General features: G+C 38.8%; 1 protein-coding gene across 1 annotated transcript in view; it reads right to left on the reverse strand.

The window, feature by feature from the left end:
• LOC139721761 (colorectal mutant cancer protein-like) overlaps positions 1-22,315 on the reverse strand; it is a 45,147-nt gene extending 22,832 nt beyond the window's left edge. Inside the window, 6 exon segments of the mRNA XM_071633086.1 lie at positions 1,487-1,656; positions 4,418-4,530; positions 13,633-13,775; positions 16,994-17,067; positions 17,070-17,106; positions 20,988-22,315. Of these exon segments, the coding sequence (XP_071489187.1) occupies positions 1,487-1,656; positions 4,418-4,530; positions 13,633-13,775; positions 16,994-17,067; positions 17,070-17,106; positions 20,988-21,041 (591 nt within the window). The 5' untranslated portion in view covers positions 21,042-22,315.
• Between the last annotated feature and the right edge of the window lie 4,542 nt (positions 22,316-26,857).

Consider the following 26,857-nt stretch of genomic DNA (forward strand, 5'->3'; position numbering starts at 1 on the left):
CATAGCCGTCCGTATCCAGGCACTGAGTATCCGGACTTGTCCGAGGACGTATCCGGAGTCGGATACCGCCCGGTCTTTGAGTCTTCGAGTAATCCCACGCCCCGCTGTGGACAGAACCAGGCAGACACACGCGAACCGGACAATACCCACGCCAATCGACCGTGTGTATCCGGCCACGCCGTGCTGCCACACCCGTATACGCTTCACGCCGCGACGGACTGCAGGAACAGGCGTCAGCCACCTCGCGTGAACCGCGTATCCGACGCCAGGATCCGGCTTCGCATGAGCAACCCTGTACAGGCATCGCGCGGTTATCGACAACGGGAAAGTGCCATGGATAATGTAGGGACTTTATTCATAGGGGGGTTTTCATACGTAGAAATGCATGCGCTTATATAGGGACTTAGCAGAAAGGAGGATAATATAACAATTTGTTTATATCCAAAAAAAAAAAATTGTTTTGTATTTTTCTTCCTTTTTCTTCCTTTTCGTACTTTGGTTGAATAAAAGAGTGGGATGACCCACTTGAGTTGAAACGATAATTCACTGTATTCGGTTTATTATTATGGCGGTCGTCTTCTGAGAAACCCTTCGACACATGGTATCAGTGGCATTTTCGCATGTTGTTAAATTCGCGATTGATACTATAGTACAGGTAGTAGTAGGGTCTACTGCCAAGCCCGAGAAACACGGTCAAACACTTGCCAACGTCGTACTCGTAACGTTTTTCCATTTGCATTGTGACTTCCCAAATGTGAAAATAGAAAAGACACAGTAGAAGATTTATAAAATGAAACAATTATGGGAACTTGCAGTGAGACACTCACACACGGCATTCACACGGTGGGCCCTGTTGCTGTACGTACACAAGTGTAGCGCTAGCGCACGGTGTCTGGTCGGGCTAACATGCATCCTAACCTGCGCACACGGCGTCTGGTCGGGCTACATGCATCCCTAGGCCTCACCCAACCACGTCGAGCCGGTGTTCGTTCGCGTAGGGTAACGTAACACAGAAATTGCACATTTTTAATGCATGTTTAGCATCGTACTGCACTTCCACAATCGGTCGCACCGTAGCGTAGGTACTAGTAACATACAGTATGTGTACATACTGTACTGGCCGGTGTAACAGTCGCGTTCTGGTCCAGCCAGCGTTGGATGCATTTTGTCATCAATTTGTACATAAGGTATGACGGGTTAATATTTTCGCGTGTCTTTAATTTCGCGATCAGCCCAAAGCTCGCAAAATTAGCGAAAATAAAACCCTTGCGAAAACTAACGGCGTATACAGTATATAACAGATTATCTTTCTGCCACTCCTCTTTGATATGTAGTAAACTTTATGGGGATGAGACTATAGTGTATAATCTAAACTCTAAATTTCTTGTCAGAGAAATAAACCTTGCAGCACTTTCTACATACACTGTAGTTTCATTTTGAAGTACAAATCGTTACACATACGGGAAGAGTAACTTGATTATCTCACCTGTAACGTTCTTTGTTTGATTTCTTCTGAGGCAGAAGTGAGCTTCTCAACTTCTTGCTCCGCCGACTCGATGTGCTTGCGGTACGTGTCGGCCACCTTGCGCCCCTCCATTGCACATTCTAACTCCCCTACCACGCGGGAGAGCTCTGCTCCAAGGTCATTGCACTGATCTGCAATGTAGGATGACCATGAGGAGGTGGGGTAAGAATGATAACATAGTTACAGTAAGGATGTCTCCATCTACCCCAATACACTCCCATCTCCTGTCTTCCTGTTTGCACCATGATTTCAGGCACAAACTTTCAATCCATGGGGAGCATCAAAAAAAGAAAACTCTGATGAATGTATATATGACAGGCATATCACATGCTTTGTAATCATGAAGGAAACAGCTAGTGAGGGGGAGGTGGGCATTTCATACAGCATTTTGTCAGACATTTTTCCCTGACATATTTGCTCTCAGCCGATCAGATGCAAGGGTTTCACTAGCTTATAACACTATGTCAGAAAAAAAAAGGTCTGACAAAACGCTTCATAAAATGCCCCCAGGTTGGCTGGAGAATCTAAAAAAACAAAAACAAAACAAAGAAAAAAAGGGCTCCAGAAAAGGCCTCAATGCCAAGTGACCAGAGAGAATATTTTTCTCCTACAGAACCTTGCCTGACCATTAGTGACTTGTGATCTATGCCCTTGAATACCAGCACAAATGGGTCAATGCCAGAAAATCAACACTGGGTCTTTTATTTTGTCTGCTTTCAGCTGAATACTAAACCTTGCTGCTCTTTACAGCTTTCTAACAAGCACCAATGCTTCCATGTCAGCACTGAGCTGATATTGTATTTGATGTCTGTGCCCGTTTCAGAAACCATTTATAGCACAATATATGAAATACTTCAGAGACGTTGAATACACTGTATTTGTGATTGAAGATTTGTGTTTGAAAACAATCAGTAAACCATCTCACATGACTTTCATTCAATTAGAATCATGTCAAATGGAGTGGTGCTCTGCTATAATTACATTATCATGTAAATGGTTCTCATTTTGTCATTAATCACTTCCTATTTCTTACTGGGAAATGTGAGCTGGTGCAATTGTGTGTCTGGTCCTTTAAATCTAATCAACAAACACATCATTATGGATGGCAAGTCTACACTCTATTATGGTCTCTCTGACCAGTGGGAAATTCTTGAGAAATCAGGCTTATTTTGCCAAACTTAATGCAATTTCCTGCACATACACTTGATGCTTGCTAGATTTGAGTGATTGACTGCAAAGTGTGGCTGAATTCCCCTCAGACTACCACTGTACCAAGAATACTGAGCAGACTCCATATATGTCCACAAATCTGGTACATGGACCTTCAACTTTCATGGACATATTGTCACGGATATATTGTCACTATAAAAATGATCAAGTTCTGAGTTTTCTTTTCCATTATAACTTATATATATTTTTACTTTGAAGTCAAAAGCTACTCAATATTGGATCCAGAGTAAACTTTAATGCATCTAGAAGAAATAGAGATTTGTCATGTGAGGCGCTTAGGCCATTATCAATGCCCCAAGTGACAGTGGTAGTACATGCCAAGTGCATAAGTGGAAATATTATTTTGTGTAATTTTACACATAATTGGTTTTGAATGTACCTGTATAGAGCTTGGGCCAGTATAACAGATAAGAGGGAAATGGAAATATAATGCACTGATCGCAAATATATCACTAAATCCACCAAGACCGAGTTGAGCAAGACATGATGTATTTGTAGTAAAAGAGAAATCACCCATTCATAAATTTCCATGATATACAATTGGAGGACTCACTATTTTCTCCATATCTTAAAGGGGTGATATAGTTTTGGGTGAGATGGGGCTTTTTTTTTTTTGTGAGATGATTAGAAACAACTTTTTACATATATTAAAGCGCATACAATTCCAGGAGGAATTCAAAGCTGATTTGATGAAAATCGGTTTTGAATTGGCCAAAATATCCAAAACAAAGTGATCCTGACAAAAGTCGGGACCCACCTTTTATTAGGATCCCTTTGTTTCACTATGTTTTCTGATGTCTCAGCCATTTCAAAATTGATTTTCAGGAAATAAGCTTTGAATTCCTCTAGAATTGTATGCTATTTAATTTTTCATGTGTGGTTTCTATATTATCTCACAAAAATTTAAAAGCTGAATCCCATCTCAACCAAAACTGTACCATTCCTTGAATCATGGACTTCCTGTTTGTTTTTTTTTCTTTGAAGCTATAATAATGCTGAAGAAACGAAATGACATCAACCCGTATCTACACCTGAGACTCATGAGGCAATTACCTCAAATGCCATCATGCAGTAGTACCCAGCTGAGCGTCATGAATCTTGCGCTACTCACTAATGCATTGACTACATTATGTATGATATGCTAACTATGGACAGGCATATGTACCTGGGTAAATGTGTTAATACTAAGTCACACTGTGTGAGATTACACTGTACATTCATACATATCCTTGGCAATACTTGACAGAATTTTGTTTTTTCTTTCACAATGTACAATGTATTGAAAGCACTGAATTGATGACACATAACATTTTTGACTGTTGGACATGTCTCTGCAATTAATTCCAATATTCAGGCACAATGTTATATCATATTTACAACTGCAATGTACTACCAGGCATTTTTCTACAAACTAAACAGCAGACATTTATTATAGTTCACTATTTCACCTACTTCTGTAAAAATAATCTACAAATGCTTGTATGTTGGTCACATTCATTCGAAAACAGTGAATGCTGAAGCCAGTGTATTGTATGGTTGTTCACACGTTGCTTCAAACAGGAAAAAAAAAATTGATACATTCCATATTCTGAGTGTTCATCAAAAGGTCAAGAGAACAACATAAGAGGGGTCAAGTGAGGACTGGTGAGGGCCTGGTCTTACCTATGTTTGCTGCCGAATCAGTCTCAGGACAGCTGCTGTCATTACAGCTCCCTCCACTGTTACTCATATTACTGGGAGGACTGGAGGCAGATTGGGAGAATTCATCCTCCTCTCTGTAAGAAGGATGGAGAAAAGGAGTAGGGAAAAGATGAGAGAGGGGCCATATTGAAGATAGTCATCTCCAGTCTGAAGCAGCTGATACTAAATACAAAGCATTGCTCTGAAATCATTTCAAGAACAGAAGAAAGTAAATCAATGCTGACAACAAACAAGCATACACACAATATTAAAAACAAAACAGAACATTATATGGATTAAGCATTTGTCTTTGTTAAAAACAATACCCGGTATGTTAATACATTGTAGCTTCAAATAAAAGCTTTTATATGCCTTCAAGATTAATGGCCTGAAACCAGACCATCGGAATGTTTGAACTTACACAATACAAACGAACAGGACAAAAGTGGCTTTATGTCAACACAGCATTAAGCCTATTTTTTTATGGAGTAGGGTATACTGTAATAATAGATCTTGTGTACTGATTGATATTGACATTTGTAACAGAATTTCTTTATTATTTTCCATCTTCACATGGAGACAGTTGGCAGACAAGCATAAACAGTGACGGTATCCATCAGCCAGTGCAATGCAAAATATAGAAAAATGTATAAAAATAGCAGAAAGCAGGTCAATGCCATCAGCGTGACAACCTGTCACAGCTATTCCACATGTACACTTGATGGAAACCTATTGATTACCAGCTACAAAAATAGGGAGTGAAATTTTAGAGTGTTGACCTTTCCTTGTGACCTCAACCATTATTTGCCCTGAATCTCTCTACCCTGCCCTGAATCTCTCTAAGTTGCCCTAAATACTCCATTTTGACAGAGTATGGAGACATTCTTGAATTGATGCACACACTGAAAATGACAAATCAATGTTTAATTCTACCACTGCATACAGCACACTGCTATCTTGACATACTAATAGCGAAGCTTTTGATGCTTGCTCCCTAAAAATGAAAAAAAAAAAGAAGTGTTACAATAGCTGTGGATGTTTACATGGCAAGTGTTCATGTATTGTGTTACAGTATACTGTAAAACATGATATTTTCGCGGCATTAAATTTTCATGAATTGGAGCCGACGGCCTTTTCTGTGGCATGAAATTTTCGCAAGTTGCCTCTAACATTCAATGCATATAGTGAAGACAAGAACTTTCGCGTACGTTTCAATTTCGCAAATATTGCCTCTCGCAAAATTCGCAAAATTAAAATGCACGTGAACATTCCTCGTTTTACAGTAACACAAATCCAGAGCATTTTTAACTCATTTCAAAGTTACTATCTCCATTAAGTGTTTATGATTGGGGGTCTTAGGTTTAACAACATTAATCTGAAATACGATAGAATTTCAATGCAATCATGTTTAATTACCTGTCAATACAATTCCAAGGCCAATATAATGCAATCATTGTACATTGTACCTACACTCATAGATCTTGTAAAAGCAAGAGGGAAAAAAAAACCTACATAAGCACACACAATTCAAACTTTGTCAATTTCGTTAATTCTTTCATGAAAACTGTCAAGGTTCTGTCTATTGTTTGTGCATCCATTTTTGTGATAACAATGTTTTCATCCTTTCCCTTTCCTTGAAAGTGATGGATTCCCATTATGAAAATGAATTGCTAGGGCCCCATTTATGAGTATGAAATGCTTATAAATTAAGCTTGATTGATTGAGGATATAACAGCATCCCATAAAGGTTTCATTATGTGAATTTGCATCAAGGAAGGTCCATTATTAATACAAACACCGAGAACTGGGCACACTGCATAGATGCTGTATACTGGGGTATTCTCCTTGCTCTACCTTCTGCCCCAGCTCAACCAATTTTCACGGCCACATACCTTGTATTGGAACCAAAAATTGCAGTAGCCTGACCTCTACCCTCATAAATCTAAAAATATCTGGGAAGAAAACCCTGTCCCCAACAACCTCCATTGTGGATGAGTGAGCATGCGCTATATGTGTACCTAAGCCATATACAGTAGGACCTCCATTATCCGGCCAGCTCTGGACTGGCGGGCATCCGGATGATCAATTTTGCTAGATATTACTATTAAAGAGATATGCTCAAATACAGCACTTTCTAGCATAGGCCCATCATGCTAGGGGTATAGAAATTCTACACATGTTAGTGCATTTTGACCTTAAAGCTATCAAAAATTGATTCAAAATAAAGCATGCACCATTTGGAAGCTAAACAAACAGAAAAAAATTCGAAAAGCTTCCTCCCTTCAAAAGCACTCCAGGGCAATATGGGCAGGAGGGCCGAGTTTTACCATAATTTTACGGAAGACAACTGGCTTCTATACAATGAAGTCATCCTTTTTGGCTAGCAGTACTTTTTTAAAGATGGTGTTACTGACTTCCTCCTGTCTGCCGAGTCATTTTTACTGTTACCCGCAGACAGGAACCAATCTTAAGCATGCAGTCCCCACAATCCCCTGACCCAATCCCTGTCTCCCTGGATGACCAGGAGGATAACATCTTGGACCAGGAGATGATTTAAAGGGGGACATTCCTCTTTCCACAAGCATTCCCAATTTAACACAAATTTACCTCTATGGACGTTGCTGTCAAAAATGGCAGGGCTCATATTTCACATTCAATTACTGATGAATTGGGCTAATTGAAAAAAATCAGTATTAGTGTTTGTAGGTCCTCATTATCTCAAAATTGGAGAAATAGCTAAATGCTTGTTAAATCATATTTTGATAAATTGTTATTTTCCTACAGCATCCGTGTCTAGCACTTTCGAGGAGCAATTTAATCAAATGATTTCATGCAGCTTTTGGAAGATGCCCACAGTGACATCATGTTATATTGATCCATTGACATTAAGCTGGTGTGGGCTTTCTTCATAATTGAATTCCAATTTCCATCAACTTTCCTTGCATCTGTTGCCTTTGTTTTATAATTTCCTTTTAGCTTGCATCTTTGTAACTGTAGTTCTGCTTTAAAAAAAAAAATATATATATATACATATATACAGTATATATCACATTTGTAGCCTGTATGATAGATACATTTTTTGAGTACTGCATCCTAAAACAGCTGTGTATATGAAGTGCAGTTCAACAAATATCATAATTATAGGCCATAAAATAAAATGTTCCTTTGACGTAACCTGAATCCACATGCTAAACGTGTATCTTGTAGAACACTATTCATCCTGTGTGACCATACAATGGTAATTAATGAAGTACTGTATACACCATACATTTCGCGAATATAAATTTTCACGAATTGGGAATTCCGGACGATTTCGCAAGTGGTTAAATTTGGGATCGTGGAGTCCTGAAGAGTGCACGCATACGTCATATTCACATTGGGATCAGAGTCAATATTTTCGCGTGTCTTTAATTTTGCGAATAGCACCTGACTCGCGAAATTCGCGAAAATAAAAACCTCGCGAAATATTCGGCGTATACAGTATTGAAAGATTTTGATCATGTCATTACTTTTCACTTTTCATTTTGGGAGGGTACATATGAGCAATGCGGTATGTTGTATCTGGAGGTATGCGATTACGTCTAGAATTTGATCTCATGCGAAAAATCTGCAGATAAGAATAAGTTGATGTGCATACTGTACACCTTGTAAGACACATCATCTACGAATAAATTAATGTGCATACTTACACCATGTAAGACACATCATCTACATTTGCCACAAAAGTAAACACCACTAATAGTGATTTCATGGTGAGACCCTCATATCTAATTGTTGTCTGTCTTCATAAGTCAGTTCTGGTAATGACTAATAGATGCTCATTATTCATTCCTTGCTGTCCCTAATTATTATCTTTATTCTGATTAATGGTCTCTCATCACTTATAATCAGATTTGTCAATCTATAACTACACATCACTCTCAGTCTCAACCAATGTTCTATTTATGTTAGTGCTGTAATGACTTGCACGAGGTGGATCTTGTCAAATAAACTGAATGAAGTTGAAGTGATGTTTGAAGCAGTTCCTTAAATTGTCATGATCTTACAGCTTTTTTTTTTAGATATTGGACAACAGACACTGCATTTTATAAATTGAAATATCATCATCATCACCTCCTTCTTCTTCCTCAAGGGCGTGCATTGACTTTAGCCTACAGCTGTATGTCATCTCGGTTCCATGAACTGTAGTAGCACCTCCAGATCTACCCATTACCTAATGTTATCAAGGCCTGTGTCACTCTTCATCGCCTAACTTCTCCCTCTTCTTGCAACCCTCTCCAGGCTCCCATAGTTGATATGAGGGGATCACAATGCAGATAGTTGAATTTACTTGCACAAAATCTGTACTGTGTATACATAGGATATATCAATTTATTAATTAGTCATAGGGGGAAAAAAAGTTCCATACTGATTTCATTTAGAAACATGAAGCTATAATATGCAACGTACAACTCTATGCAATCTGTGCATTGGGTCTGAACAATAAGACACCCATCTTAAACATCACAGACTCTTTGGCCCAAATTCGGTACAATTGAAACCATGGTTTAAACCATGGACAAAGACCATAGTTTTTTATGGGATGCCAAGTGTCACATGGCCTATTTCGTTACGAAATCAGTCATTTCGTCGACAAAATGGTCATTTCATCGGTGAAATGTTCATTTCGTTACAAAATGCAATATTTCATAATGAAATGGTAATTTCGTCAACGAAATGACTGATTTTGCAAAGAAATAGGCCATGCGACACTTGGCACCCCATAAAAAACTATGGTCTTTGTCCACGGTTTAAACCATGGTTTCAATTGTACCACCTTCGTGAATTCGGGCCTTTGGGTTTCACTTTTCTATGATAACAAAACTGATTAATTGACAAGGATTGAAAAGTCTGAAGTCATAAATACATGTAACTATGGTTACGTTGCTGTTCCTCATTCAAACTTCTGACAGCGAAAGAGAAACTATGCTGCAGATAAAGAAGACTGCCTCCACCATGCTCTCAGTTACATGGAATGAAGGGCCCAGATCAGAGTGGCCCTTTAACGACAAAGGCATATCTGGAGTCCAGGACAAACAGACAAGCATAGCGGACCAAATGGCAGAAGCTGTATGTGAGAAGATATGTCAGGCATGCAAAACGCCTCGTCTATTCTCTCACATACACTGGAGCGATCCCTGGTGTCTTTGGCTGCGATTGTACATCGAGTACTACTGTCATTAATCATTCATCTTGATGTCAAATACGTGAACCTCAAACTGGCAGGAAAATCTCCCCTTCTCTCCTTCCGTCCCTAGGCTTTGTTTTCATGCATCTTCATCTCTTTTCTTGTCGTGGCCACACACCAAAAAAAAAAAAAAGAATAGAAACAAACTAAATTGAAAACATGCTGTGTTCAATTATACATTAGAACAGTCATGTGTTCTTACTTCCAACTGTTTTGGTGCAATGCAATAAAGTAACTTACACAATCTTCCTTCTCAACTTTACCTGGCAAAGTGAATAAATGTATTGGTACTACAAGTTATTCAAGAAAACTTCACCATTTCGTGATTACCCAAGCTATCCAGAACTCTGAAGTGGTGAATAAAATTTGCATTTAAACTTAAGTGCCCTGTGGAAGCCCAATTAATGTAATGTATGGATTTAAAATGGAAAATAGATTTAGTGTAACATAAATTTCAGATTGAAGGAAAAGCATTGCAAAACGTTTCTCAATGCCATATCATGATTTCACAGTTGTACATAAATGCACAATAAATAATAATTTCAGTATTTGAAAATGCTACATGTACAGTGTACTTCCTCTATCCCCATACAGTGTACATTCACAATTTTTCTCCCTAGTGCCCATTTGGGCCATTAAAATCTTCACATTTGACATATTGGTAGCCTGCAAAAGAAATAAAGTGGCCCGGAATAAAAGGAAATATGAAAATTCATATTTCATTTTTGCTGCCTGAAAGGGCCACCAAGAGACAGTCTTTTCAGAAATTTTGAAACCAGACATTGCGATATACATGTATCACCAAAAATAAGAAATGAAAAATATACAGAGCAAGTTTACCCGAGTCTCAATACAACTATCAATGCATCCACATATTAACATACTGTATAATCATGAGCACAAATTGTCTTCCCAGTCAAAATCCTTCCTACTTCTATTGTTTACAATCTGTATCCTGTGTTGCTCACAAGTCATATACTGTGGAAATAGACATATGAAATTGGGTAGCTGTTTTTCAGAGATGAATAGCACTTACATATGGACTTTTCCCAGGATGGTCAACAGATTTATCATCATTGTTACCTTAGTGACAGAAATGAACATATTGTTTGGACTGCTTACAGGGGGCTGTTTGGAGTCTAGTCTCTCAGACTCATGGCTTGAATACTTTCCCATTTTCTTTACTCAACCTGTTTCCTACTTGAATCCCACCTTTCATAGCTTTCCTAGCTATTATCTACAAAATATACACATATTACGTATTTATATCATATAAATATTTTTCTTTTTCACAAAATCTGCCAACTGTACCTACTGCAGTAACAGCTAATCCTCGAAGCCCCTTGCTAACATTTGCAGATCACTCTACAGAAAAAAAAAAAAAAAAAAACAGCTTTAGTGCTCCAAAATAGTTCTAGAATGTGAGTTAGGGACAAACTACAACCAACAAGAAAATGTTAATCAATATAATCAATGCAAAGTATTGTTAAGTATACAAAATGTGAACAATAAATTACAAACTGTTTCTAGAATAAGCCGTCACCACAGTTTATTGAGAAAATTAGTGATATCCCCCTATATCACAGGATATGACAAACAAACATACAGGAGAGTACACATGTCCAAATTCTATTTCAACTTTAACTGTAAGTGTCGTTTGAAACTGTTCATGAATTTATCAATCTCTTGTAACTGCAATTTATAATTAAACAGAACCCAGAGTAACTCGCAAGGGATAAAGGAAGGATGTTCACTGACACCAAACATACTTAATGATATCAAAAGAAATCAACCTCATCCAGTCATTCCTACAGATCAATGGGCGGGAAACATGTTACATTTTGCCTCTTTGGAAGATAACACTTCACAAAACATGCCCTCTTCCCATTTTTGTCATCCTCATAACAGAAGAAAGAGGGAACTGCTGCCACTAAGTCTGAACTAAAGTCAGGCTCAGTTCAAACGTGATGCCTCTTTCTGGGTCAGAGCAACACTGTAAGCTCAGTCTCGGTTCTACGTGAGCTTGGACACAAAGAAGTCTACATTGAAACCACGTAAGACAACAAGCCTGGTTTGTTCAAATGAAGGGCAATTTGTCAATCAGAAGCCTAGGCTTGTTTGCAAATCTGCATTGTTTTGGCTAAACTCAAGCTGAAACTTGCATCCTCTGCCCCTGCTCTGCCAGTCCAATAAAGCTTGTGCTATTGGATTGGGCTGTAAACCTGCATGTAAATAGACATTCCCATTTGTCTAGTACTTAATACAAGCACATGAATTTGAATGGCATCTACATAGATCTGTATATCTCTAGATGATGTGGAAATGGTCAATTCTGATTCCTTGGAAACATGCATGTGGCAGTGTTAAATATTGCCTATAATTTTCTTTGTGTAGGGCCTACTACATTTAGATCCCTACAACTGCCACAGCTTGGAATACAGCAAACAGAATACTGGCTTGTAAATTCACGCTTCACCCTTTATGTGCATAGGTACTTGCCAAGCTCTTTATTAGCTTTCAGTTAATCCCCCAAACTTGACCTTGTTATTAGTGAGACAGCCCACTCAGGCATAACATTGCATCCAGTCCAATGGGCAAAGCCATTGTGATACAAAAGGGATTTTCTAGGGGATTAGGACATCTCTACTCATTGGCACGTAAGTTTCAGGACATCTATGACAATAGGCCAGGAACAAGATCCAGAGGATGTGCCATCTATAGAATGTGCCCCAATAAAGCACAGTATGGGTTCAACAGCACCAAAGCCAATGCCAATGGGGTCTCTGATGTCTATAAACATATGGCATGAGCCTTGTCTTTCAATGCATACATGGATGCTACAATCCCTGAGAATTGCACCCTAAGCCATTTTATGAAAAAGTCCAGACTAGACCCAGACTCAACCCAGACCAGGAGGCAGAGTGAATGAGCTATTGCACTCTGCAGATGAATGCTCCTGAATAGCCAAACGGCCTAAGATCTATGCAGTTCACCTTTGTATGTTTATAAAAAAATGTGCTAACCTTTCTGCAAGTCATCCTTGCATCACCATGGAAACCAAACACAATTATGCACAGACATAAAATGGAGGAGTAGAAAATGTAATGCCCTAGCACCTTGTGGTAAAGTAAACTGATGAATAAAAGGTTGAGGTCACCACTGTCTGCCACAGTAGCTTCAGGATATGGAGTTGATGAATATACACACCAGAGCTGGGGAATACCAACAAAGACTGAAGATGAATCCTGCTTATTATTTGAATGTCTACGTCATTGCATTTCATCAGGTTACCCAATAAAGTTTATTTACTCCCTCTATGTGGTTTATCTATTTTTCTGGTCAGACATACTTTAGGCCCACTCACACAGTCACCAATATAAAATGTACTTATTTGGATCATTTGAATCACGACACAAAGACCATTTTGTTGTATGTGGATATGATAATATGGTTGTTAGGAAGATTCAAATCATGATCTGCGCACCACTATAAGAATGACGTTTCTGAAATAGTCAGGCTTTTTTGTAAATAGTCACAATTATTTGCAGTATGAAGTGAAAAACTGCACTGTTTTTTTTAATATCCCGTAATGCAAGGTGCACTGGACAGTCAGGTCAAAGTTGGATAAAACTCTGAGACTCACCCACGTGCAGTTTTTGGCCTCGCTCAAACCAGTGCATTTTGAGTTATGATTTTTGTGTTGCTGTTAATGGGTAACCCTTTTTTACTTGCCTGTGCACACTGTGTAGGACATGTGAACCAGAGCACAAAAAAAGAGCATGATCTGAATCGCGATTCAAATCATGCTTTTTCAATGTTCGTGAATGAGCCTTCCGTAAAAAAATTTGTAATGGGAAGATTAAAGATTTTTTTTTAAAAAGCATGCAAGAAAAAGGACATACAGGGAACTGTAATATCAATATCTGCCCATTGAGGGTACAGTATCACCAAAAAATGCCACAGGACTTACTTGATGGTGTTGCCATGTGTCCTGTCAATCTTCTTGTTGAGTTCGGCAATAACGCTGTGTAGTTCCGTAATCCGCTCCTCGTAACGCACCGCCTGCTGATCCAGACGGTCATCATTATCCTGCATCAACCGCGCCTTCTCCAACTAGACAGAACATTTGAAATCAGGAAATCAGTAAATTTGTCTGTATGTTAAAGATATTAGATTTTCTCTGAATGAAACATGTCAACCTGTATAATATGGATGTGTAACTATACTTTGTTTTGTTTTTATTAAAAAAAAAAAAAATCTTCCTTTCCATTCATTTCTCAATTACATGTAATACTTCACACTGCCAGCAGCTAATCTACAATGTACACAGTCAGGCCATAATCATACATTGCAGTGTGTGGGGACGACGATGTAAACACAATCCTGGGGGTCAAAAGATAGCATCTGCCACTCATCGCATATTTGCATGACTTCAGATCACCAGAGTGGAGATGTATCTGCATCCTTAGATGCTTGAAAATTCTCTTGCTTGTTTTTTCAAGTGATCAAGAGGCATATTGCCCTACCCCTACGGCACCCCAACCTGAAATGTACACTGACAAACACATGCACACACACACACACACACACACACACACATATCTTGGAGTGCAAAATACTGGTAGTGCCATAAATTGAGGAGAGGTGCATTTCAGGAAAACTGACCGGTTTGCAATTACTGGAAATGTAATGAGGATGTATAGCGTACATGTATGGTGTACACAATGAAAATGGTAAGTCAATTACTGCATACATGTACACTTACATACAGCATGTATGTAACATACAGGCTTGTATGTGCACTAAAATGGTAAAAACTTACCATTACCACCCATTTTATGCAATTTCAAACTAATCCACTTTTACAGCATCAAAAAACCTATTAAACACAAATGAAAATAAATACAGTTGACCCACCTCTCCTCAAAAATTGCTCTTCATCTGAAATTTACATCTTTTGACCTGATTTCTTCAACAAGTCAACTGCAGAAAGCTACTGATAATATGTGTAAACCCCACTAGAATGCTTTAAATCAACTTACTCTTCTTCCATGGTAAGATGTAATATTTGCATTCTGAAAAGTCACTCCAAGAATGATTACTTTCATGTACATGAGGGACTGCAATACAATGCATGTACTGTAAATACCTTTGTTTTGGTTCAAATCACTACCTGGTACCTGTGTTTGTTTGAGTTTCAGAACATAAATTTTGGGGAATTTTATCCTGTCTGACAGTTGTGATATCAACAAGATTTTTACTTCTGATTAATGCAAGTGTGCTACTGTATGTACAGAGTATTGAGGAAAAGAGAAACCTGACCTCCATCATTCCTTAAATGTTAAACAAAAAATCATTTAACAGAGTTATTATAAACTCAATCTAATAAATTGAGAAATCACTCCTAACACCCAACATAATATTCTCTTTTGACTTTAAAAATGTTCTCTTTTAATAAATTCATCTGAGTCTGCTCACAAAAAGGAAGAATGAACTCAGCCAATGCAAGTCAGAGCATTTTGATATCTGAGAATTTCCAATTTTACAGAAGATTCCACACAGAATTTCAACACAGGACATCTGTCTCTCCCTAAATTACCTAGGTAGCAAGCCAAATGGGCTTTCCAACATCCGTAATTGAACATCATTAAATTAAGTACGCCACATATTGGGAGGCAAATGGCAAATAAAGATGTTGAATATGCTTGACAGACTGTGGGAAAGCTTGATTGTTAAACTTTAGTTGTTTGCATGGCAGCATTTCTGTCTAGACACTAAGCTACTTCACAGGTAATTGAGATAACCACTGCAATGCAAAAAGTATATCTTTCAGCCTTACATTCAAAGCAGTTTTGCTTTTTCTCTTAATTTTCTAGACTTTGAACAAACATTAATGCTGCAATGCAAGAGCTGTCTGTCGTCACCGACAAGCATTCCAAAATATGCCTACTATGTTGTCCCCTCTGCACTGAAATCCATCTGACTGTGCAAGTTCTGTACAAACACAAGTTTAAAGGAGTGGTGCACACATTGTGTTGTTAATAGTAAAAAATCAGTAAAGGTACAAATGTCCTTTTTGAGGAAGCTAACTGTATAAAAGAGAAGACTAAGTATACTGTGTACACATATGACATATTGTTTGCATCTTCCATAACCACTCGCACACATGTAAATCCCCACATTCAAAGAAAATACGTTGTAAGGATAAACACAGATCCATGCAAAGAAAAGGGTACTGTTACGATCATGTACGGTAGGACCCCTAATTTAAGTTTGTCAGAGCACTACTAATGGTCATAAAAGAGATAGACTTTTTTTTGTGCACCAAGACAAACTGCCATTCAAATTTGTCATTTAACAAAATATTCTTTCGATTGTCCATCTCTTCATTCCAATTCCTATTTTGACCTCATTTTATCTAATAAAGGTAATTGAGTCAATTGTTCAATACATTTGTAGATATCCACCTCACTGTTCAGACACTGGTATTCCTCTTGAAACCCAGTTCACATGAATGCCACACAAATTCTCTTCAAAATTGTCTTGAATATTAAAGCTATTGAGGGTTCAAAGAATTTGACACACACATGAACCCCTGACCTCAACAAGACCAGAATTACTTCAACAAACCACTCTGTTATATCTTATATATTTGGAAAAGTTGGCTGAGTACACACGTATACATTGGTCAAATATTTCCCTTGGATATACATGTATACTTTAACAATATGACCCATGACTGTGACGACAATTAAGGCCATCTTTCAAGATTGTTCAATGAGCTATGTATACAAAATGTTTATCCAAAGTTACCCTCCCCCCCCAAAAAAAAAACAACACACAAACAAACAAACAAACAAACAAACAAACAAACAAATAAACAGCCTTTACACAACATCAAGTAATGGTATGATATTACCAATGGACAGATTGACAAAATAAAAACATCAATGATTCAGGCACTATGTACATTTGTAGGGTAGTAGAACAGAATTCCTAAAGTCAAAACTATTGTAGGTTCATGAACGATTTCCTTCGTAAATAGACCTTTATACATGTCATGTCTACAGATTTAACTGGTAAACCATGAGAAAGTCACATCATACAAACAGCAATTCATTGCTACCACACTAACACTTCTCAACATTTACTCTGTAGTTTGCAGAGGTCCTCCTCCTGTAGTGATTGTATTTGGAGTGTAAGATACATGTACACAAATATTCTATAAAGCAATAATTTGACATGAAAATGTTTTCTGGGAAACAAGCCTTGAAAACAAATTTGCATTTCACGAACTCCACAATATATCAAGTGAACCCACAGAAACTCACCTGGGCCTTAGTGACTCGCTTCTCAAAAGAATCCCTCTCTGTGGTCACCTTTTGGAGTCTGCCGCTGAGCTCGAGATCTCCCCCTTTAATGATGCTAGCGCGGCCAGGTGGAGCTGCAGGGAAAGATTATGTGAAGCATGGGTGTGTCAAGACATTACAGTATCATTTGTAGGACCTTACTCTGATAAAAGGGGGACTGCATTGGAGAACACTATCCCTTTCCCAACCTAATCTACAAAATTTGAGATAACAGACAAAGGTACCTTTGTCCATGGAGTATTATGACAGTGACTGTTGAGTTGCATTTATTTTGTCCTTGAGGGCCAGGGTAGGGTCCTATGTTCATGCAATGGTATATGATGCATGTGCTGTAGTAGAAATATAATTGTACATGTATACCATGTTTGACACATAAATGGCATTTTGATCTCCATCATCCAGTGGCAAGTTCAGGATGAGTGCATACCAATATTTTTTTTTCTTCACCATTGCCTTTCATTGATATGTATAATGTTGCCAGAAGTTTGGCTTAAAATACAGTGTATGCTCAAAACTAATGCATTGCTAAGGTACCAGGTACTCGAAGAATGATTTTTAAGAACTGATCACTGATCATTGGAAGACATGGCAATTGTATTCTCCTTTTCAATCATTCTCCTTTTTGTTTATTCTGTACATGTATACTGCACTGTATTTACATCATTGTTTTAGTCAGTATTTGTGTCAATTTTGCCAGGCAACTGATATTTACAAAATTAGCAAAACACTAATATACTGCCACCCATGACAAAATGCACTGCATTACTGTCTCCAAGTTTGGAATTTACTACCTTTGCTTATGGCAAAAGGATACTGAAATTAGATTTTATAATTTCTCATTCCGCCAATTGTTTTTCTCGATTTGCAACTTTAACCACTTGTGTTCATTGTCTCTCAGGTCCAATTTGCACCATACAAGTATTATGCCTTGAGAAATGTAAAAAGTACAAATAAAAAATTTTGGTTGCGCACTGTACAATGCGCAGTACATTGTACATGCACTAGTACTGTACATTCATTGAGGCTGGGCGGTGTCTGTTTTACTCAACAAACTATCTAAAAAGTGCAATTCCACACCATGTTCAAGTTGGCTTTGATGAACAGAGTAAAATCAAAACTTCCAGGTTTCATCACAGTCAAATAAATTTTCAACCACAAAAAACAAAACAAAAAACATAACAGTATGTACTGTGTTTCTTACTATTAACCAATGTGGGAGTTGCAAATGATGAAATCATTATCTCTTCTAGTTTGCAATGAATAGGTGTTTGCTCACGGACTGATAACACTGTTGTTTGCGGGGGGGGTGGGGGGGGGGGATGTGACAGTGAATATTCCATGACTTTCTTATTCAAGGTCAGATTTTGATTAATCTCTTTCCGTATCATACATTTCAGAAAATACAGTACCTCAAAGACATTTGTAGGCCTATAAGAGCCCACTTGAGCATGGCATGAACTTCAAGTAAGCCAAGCATGTGAAACAATACAATGTATTTTTTTCTCAACAATCTCCTCAACACTACAGTATAAAAATCCTAGGATATTTTATTGACTGCAGCATTCACAAGCTTGTGAGCAATGGTATCCTTGTTGTCCCTTATTTCTATTCACTGAAAGGCAGAAACTGACACCATGGGACAGGCTTTTGTGTTTCTATTCAGAAGCATCAATGACGATGGCCTGTAACAGTCGATCAATGTCATTCAATGACTGCCATACAATGTATTGTATGACTGATGACCTTTTACCCTGAAAGAATTTACACGTAGCAAGCACCTTTCTCTTCATCATGACCCTGTAAGGAAAAAAAAATGGGATGGAAAGATCTCTTTTGACAAATGAAGACCTGGCTCATTTCAGTCATATTGCTGAACAACCTTCCATTCACAAGAGACCAAACAATACCAAGTAGTTCTATAATGCACAAAGCCAATATTACATTGTACCTGGTACAGTATTTGCTGGTGCACTATACAATGGTTACAATAATAAAACTGAATTGATTCTTTCACATTTGATTAGCGATCTTCGCAGATTGATTGAAGTTGATGCTCCTGATAAAGCAGTGCATGCACACAAAAAGAAACTCTAACGAACCTTGATGTTCTTTGCTATCCCACATTTCAACACACATACACTTTTGTACAGGTACATAAAAGTGATATCTCCTGAGCTACCATGGCTTGGTCATGCCACTACTCAATACATTCAGATGCAATGCAGACCAATGGTAAGAATAAACAGATATCATTGCATAATGTTTCAAAGCAATAATAAAAAAATAAAAAATGAACACACCTGAACTTAAAGGTCCCCCCATTACTTATTGACTTCTGCTGATGTGAATGCATTTTTAATCACAAATTCTGGAACTATTAGACCAAATGTGAAAAAAGTCTTCCAACAATTTCATTTTTTTTTTTGCACCCAATAAGCTCTATCCCCATGAAAAACACATTAAAAACAACTTTCATGCCTTTCATGATGACATCAACAGTAAAGTCAGCTGACATATTGACAAACATGACAATACCTAATATACAATGTAAAGTCATGCACCTTACATTGTACCTTGACTGATGTACAAACTTCCAATAGCAAGACATACAATGTGTATACTATGTCTCATTAGAAATTTTACACCTCGGGTAGTACACTATGACAAGTTATTAGCAGGAGGTGGAAGTTCTTTCTTCAACCTCCCTGACAAAAGTGTTTGGTCACTGTGAGGTGGGAAATGTCACAGATACAGTATGGAGTATGGCAAGAAAAGGTGTGAAATTGTATATGAAATTACACAAAACATGTCTTATTTAAAACAGTACACTCACACTATGGCAAGGTGCATACCATTAGGCAGTGGTATGCTAAAATATTTCAGCCAACTTCACCTTTGATAACATGACAACTTACTGGTAGACAAGAAAGATTTTTGAGGGGTGGTGCTTATGATGAACAAACATACTGTAGGCCTAGTTGCTGCAGAAAAGTTGGTATTAGTGAAATAGTAATATGATTAACACACACTGTATGTGGCAAGAGGCAGTATTTCAGATTTTTCCGTGGCTGTCCCAAAAGGAACTCAGATTGCCCTCTGGGAAAACAAGTTTTGTTTATGTAAATCATTGAATAGATTTCTTCAAAGTCAGTACCGGTACACTACAGGGGTACATGTGTACTGTACAGTACTATTAGAATGTTATTACACAAAATAAGATTTTGGCAGCTAATAATTGTGTTTTTCTTCTCTTTTCTTTAATAAGAAATATAGAATGATGTTCCCACTTTCTGAGATGCTGATGTGCATCTTCTTTTTCTGTAAGCTTGAACAAACTATCACAGCCTATCACAAATATGAATCTGGCTTGTGTGCTTGTTTTGAGAATTAGCATGGTCCTACAAAGAACTGAACCGGATGTGAGATGACCTATAAAAAAGTATTAGAGTTGCTCAACTGAGTTAGAATTGACCAAGGACTGCAACTGTATGACATTACACTCAGGTATATTTAGAAGTAAATGCCATCATGTCAATTACGCACATGCAATACATTGTATGAAAGACTCACATACTGAATACACTTGTTTGTGTGTATATGATACTTGCTGTTACATTCTGCTAGGAAAAAATAAATAGATCAGGCATGATTGTAGAGGAAAAGTAAAGCTGAAATCTTCATAAAGAAACATTACCCTTGAATTTACCTTGAAGGCACACCTCGCAACTACAGTCGTGGTAGTACATTACTGTAACTGTTACAACATACAAACTGTATGACAAGTTGATATACAATTACAAAGATCTCCTGTACACCTTATACATGTATATTGTATCTGTTGGGTAAATGGAATTGTGGATCTCTACACATGGAAAAATCATGCAATATGAATCAATGTCACTATTTGAGCCAGAATGGCTGTTCTGGTGGGGCCCACATTATTCTGGGTCATTACCTCATTAGGATGAATCTGCCGTGAATCCATTCTGTTCACTCCTTGCATGCTCATGTTGATGACTGTGCAGCGGTTGTGTAAGAAGCGATGTGAATAAAAGCCCAGCTGAACTGCCGAGATGTATTGACAAGTTGTCAATAGTTTGGGCCCAGTTTTGTTGTTCCTTGCATGAATTTTTCAATTAATATCACCACACTAGATGTACACAGACGCTGGGCTGAACGTTTATCAACAGACATGCTGGAGCGTTTGAGCATGTGCAGTATGCCATGGTTCTCTGCTGATTTTCTGCTGCATGGTCGAAGCCAAGTACATGTACAGTGTACGTCGTGTGTATATTAAGTTTGCATGTCTTTTAACTACCGTGGTACTGACAATAATCCACAGTTATCATTTCATCACATTTCTAAATCATGCAAACTTAGAACCAACTACCGGCAGGGAAAATAGTCAGATGTTCAGTAGCACTCATCACTTGACATCAGGTCAGTTGGCCGACAAACAGGCTCACTGCTAAAGACATAATGTAGTACCACCGACAGTGTCACATGTCAAAGTTCATCCACCACCGCACCAGCAACTAACAAAATCAACTTCAGTACAAAGTTACGGACATCCTCCATCCGTCTTTACAGGCACCAATACACTAATATTTCCTGGGTACAGAATTCTATTATCAGTATATACCATTTCTTCCCCCAAGGGCCCAAGGCCAGTTACAGCTTGTCAATGAATGCCGTTATTCCCACATCACATTGCACCTGATTTAAGATAGGAGCGAGGTGCCACACTGGCTCTCCTCAGATCCCGATGGCGATGTAGGATGAAATGTTGTGGACAATACTTCCACTAAGTTTTGCTCATGTTATAAATATTAGTACGCTAAAAGGAAGCAGTAGCTGCCTATGGACAAAATGCTGAAAATAATCCTCATTACACATGGACAACCGTGGAAATGAATCCAAGTATCCAAAGAGAATATGCCTTTATTACAGAGGTTCTCTCCCTTCATGAGATGTGCATGCTTCTACACGTCACTGGACACTGGCACTGCGCCGCTGGCCGCTGCTGCGCTGCGGCAGCACAGCGTCGCGTCGTGTAATAACGTAGACGGTCCAACTAACATTGAAACAGCTGTACGTTCTGGAACGATGTCACCAACATTACCAATAGTCAATACCAGTAGAATGTCCACAACGGGGTCATCATAGTTACTGAAGGCCTGTTGGCAGGCAAAGAGCTGTAAACCTCTGGGTACTTTTCCTGGCTCTCTTGAGATACACATACATCCCAAAAAAGTCTTCAGAAAGTGAAAATCTGAAGATAGCTTTACTACTGAATAGAGTCGTGATAAATACAAACACGATCACTGCACCACACACACACGGAATCAGTATAGGACAGGGCGCCGCGCAGGATCAAGGACGGTACCACGGTTGGCTGGCTACATACATGCTGCATGTACCATGTGTACACACTACTAGTGCAGTGCTATTGCTGGCCGCCGTTATGTTGAACCATGGAGGTAGAAGCCTCTTTTCTACCTCCATGGTTGAACCATAGCCATCCATGCCTAGCCAGCGAGCTCACAGTCGAGTCACGCATAAACAATACACACATACCTTCCGTTGATCGAGCACTGCTCTGGTACGTAGCAAAGTGATGGCGCTAGACTGGGTTTTATGAGCATAATGTTTATTCAGACGTGCTGCTTGCAAGCCGTACCCTTGGCCCAATGCCTCAGGCTGTGGAGCCACGACTGAGGCGGCGGCAGGCAAAAGTCCTAACCTCACGGGGTCTGTCTGTCACAATTCAGCTTGCTCGAGTTTCTTTGTTCAGAATTAACTTTTTTTGCTTCTATTCCACAGCCTTCTAGCTGTTACAGGGTGTCGGTGAAAGCCACATGATAACTTTTCCCCCTCGCTAGAGCTGTCCTAGGATCCTTAGAGAATGCCTCTATGTGCACAGATTAATACTAGTAATAGAAGAGTATGTTTATAATCATTATAATGAGAGATAGAGGCTTGGGGTATATATAAGATAAATATTGGTGACGCGATGATTCCGATATATGTAAGTTTTCATTTTTAATGGAAGGAGGAGAATTGATAATATGGTGATCAACAAAATTTGGTGATAATTCACATGATGTGTCTCATAATTCAATGGTTGAATAAGACTGCATTTCAGATCACGAAGATGCCAACTGTCACGACGCACATTGCATACATATTCCAAATAATACTTTCTTTACAGTCAGATGTCTATACTGGTGCTTCTTCATATTTTGTCTTAATCCAGTTACAGATTATGGAGAAAACATACATACATCAGATGCATACAGACATACAGTCATACATACAGTACATACATACAGTAAAATCATACATTGATACGTCAGATGCATTGTTACTCCAAACACCCTTGAGTAAAACATGGATGGGGTGATCGTGCTTTCTCCGTTATGTTTAATAGACCAAAATTGTGGAATCGGTTACCTATTCAAGTTAAGGCAACTGTCATCGACAGAAGCTAGATTCAAATCCAAACTTAAAACGATCTGTTCCTCTCACACTGAGTACTAGTCCATAATGTTCGGAACAATTGTATTCTTTATCTGGTATGTGTTTGTTTATTGTTGCCATTTTCTTCTCTGTTGTCATGTTTGAATATGAGTATAGGCCTATACGTATATATCTATCTTTCCATCTTTTTTTGAAGCGCCATGAGCACCGAAAGGTGGACCTGTGCGCTATACAAGCAGCCACTATATGATGATGATGATGATGATGATGATGATGATTATTATTATTATTATTATCATTATTATTATTACAACGTTCTATTCAAATGCTTTGTTGATGGAATTCTTTGCTTCCTCATCATGGGGTTAAAAAGCTTGTATAATCACATCAGGGGCGGATCCAGGGAGGACCGCAACCGGCGCACGCCCCCCTTTATTTTTTGTTGAAACAAAAGAAAAAAAATGGGGGAGGGGTGCGTGCGCCCCCCCCCCCTTTAATTTTGTAAACGCGCCCCCTCTTTACAGAATTCCTGGATCCGCCCCTGGTGTCGTGTAGCTTCAACAAAAATCTCATCTCAGCCTGAAGTAGAGATAGGATCCTCTATAAGTTTGCGATAAAAGTCTTGCAAAGTTTAACAAGTATTATGGACTCGTGTGGGAGCATGTGGAGCCGGGAAATGTGCAAACGCCGGGAAATGTGCAAACGCCTGGAAATGTGCAAACGTCTCGCCGGGAAATGTGCAAACGCCGGGAAATGTGCAAACGTCTTGCCGGGAAATGTGCAAATCTCTAAATTTCATCAACGGGAAATGTGCAAACGTGACGCCGGGAAATGTGCAAATGTTCAATTTTGCCGGGAAATGTGCAAAACGTCGCCGGGAAATGTGCAAACCATTCATTTCACCTATATTATGTAGAGATGGAAGAGAAACTCTCAATCAAAGCTGCGCACGATATTACCATCTTTACCACCTGTCTTAGCGACCATCTGTCTTTTTATGCCTCCGCCACGAAGTGGTGCCGGAGGCATTATGTTTTCGGGTTGTCCGTCCGTACGTACGTCCATCCGCTTTCGTTTACGCGATAACTTTAAGTAATATAAGTAAGATATGTAATATTGACTGGAATTTTACCAAATTTGGTCCAAGTATAAAATATGATAAGTTATTATTTGATAAGATTTTGGGTGAAATCGGCCGAAAGTCAGAGGTCAAAGGTCAAGGTCAAATCATGAAATTGTATCCGTTTACGCGATAACTCAAGACTGGATCGAGCAAATTTCACCAAACTTTGTCGGAGGATGATGTATGATGGGGCAATTACTTGATTAGTTTTCTAGTGAAATCGGACAGAGGTCAAAGGTCAAATATCAAGGTCAAATCCTAAAATTTATCTGTATACGTGATAACTCAAAACTGGATGAAGCAGCTTTCACCAAACTTGGTCCAAGGATGATGTAGGATGGATCAATTAGTTGAGTAGATTTAGGTGACATTGGCAAGAGGTCAAAGGTCAAAAGGTCTAGGTCAAATGCTGAAAATGTTGCTATTTCTCCATATCTATGCAATGCCCAAAGGTATTTTCTTGAAGCTTAGTGTAGACATGTACTACTGCGTAAAGATTCTCCAAGGAGAGTTTCATGTCATAAGGTCAAAGGTCAAAAGGTCAAAGGTTAGGTGAAAATGTTGCAATATCACTTTTCTCGCAAATGGTTCAATGTATCTTCATGGAACTTGGTGCACGCATGTACTGACTGGCAGGGATTATCTAGGGAATTTAGGGGTCGTGGGTCAATAGTCAGGGGGTCAAAGGTCAAGGTCAACTCCTCAAAGTTTACTATTTCCCTCATATACTAGTATATGCAATGCTTGCATTATCAGTTTTAAAACTTAATATATACGTGCATTACCTAATGGAGATTCTCCGGGAAATTTCCAGCCAGAAGATCAAAGGTCAAAGGTTAAGTGTCAAGGGCCAGGTTTCAATGCCCCCCCCCCCCCCAAAAAAAAAAAAACAACAACAACAACAAAAAACTATCTTGTACTGTAATTACATTCTTTTTTCATACCTTGGAAATTACTCAATGCATAAACTTATAAAAGGGTCCGTCAGAAGTCAAGTAAAAATTCTCAATTTCCTAAATATGTGTACCTGCACTCCTAGACAATAATTATAACAAACCCAGTTCAAGGAAAGTGAACATTCAAGATATTTCTGACAAACCTGTCATTTCAATATTTTGCCAGTTATGTGAAACTGTCATCACACATTGTGAAGACATTGTACTACTAGTATACACCTATTGGGAGAATCATGCATTATGGCGGAGGCATCAGTCGCCATAGCGACATTTCTAGTTTTTTATTATATTTTCAGCATTTCCTTGCAAACCCTACAACGATTTTTCACCAGATTTGGCAGATAACATCTTAATGGTGATATGATCGTAATTTGTCAAAATGAGCCCCCCCCCCCCCACACACACACCAATCCTGAGGAGGGGGAGGGGGAGGGGGAGGAGTTGAAGCCTCAGAGTCCCTATACCATGGTAAACGCTTGATTTTTTTTTCTTCATCTGTCGAACCGAAAAAGAAAGAGCTAAGTTAGTGCTATGAAGACATGAATGACTAAAATTTCATGTTTGATTATGGCGGACCCAGGGGTGCCCTTATCGGGGGTGAGGGGAGGAGGGGGATTTTCCACATTTTCAGCACATTCTCGAAAAATCTAGGACGGATTTTCACCCAACTTGTGAAATATAGAGACAGTCATATTTATGGTAATATAATCTTGATTTGTCAAAATGCGCCCCCCCCCTTCGCCGAAGGGGGGGGGGGGGACTGCGGGGGGTTGAAGCTTCAACGTCCCTAAACTCTAGGACTTCTTCTGTCAAACCGATAAAGATAGAGCTAAGTTAGTGCTATGAAGACACAGCGCTAATGAATGAAATTTCATGTTTGGTTATGGCGCGGCCAAGGGGTCTCCAGATCGAGGGGGTGAGGGCAAAGAGAGGAATTTCCACATTTTCAGCATCTTCTTGAAAAATCTACGACAGATTTTCACCAAAATTGGCAGATTGCCTCTTTACGGTGATACGCACTTAATTTGTTAAAATGAGCCCCCCCCCCCCCATACACACACACACACACACGCACACTGCTTAAGGGGGGGGGGGTGAAGCCTCGGCGTCCCTAAACTCAATTTTTTTCTTCTTCTGTCAAACCAGAAAAGAGAGCTCAGTTAGTGCTATGAATACATTAATGGCTGAAATTTTATTTCAAGTTTGATTGTGGCGGATCGAGGGGTGTCTTTATCGGGGGGGGGGGGGGGGGTTGAGGGGGAGGAG

Source organism: Diadema antillarum, unplaced genomic scaffold (assembly GCF_040938485.1).
Source record: "Diadema antillarum isolate AM-2024a unplaced genomic scaffold, OU_Dant_1.0 scf00000149, whole genome shotgun sequence".
In the NCBI taxonomy this organism is placed as follows: domain Eukaryota; kingdom Metazoa; phylum Echinodermata; class Echinoidea; order Diadematoida; family Diadematidae; genus Diadema; species Diadema antillarum.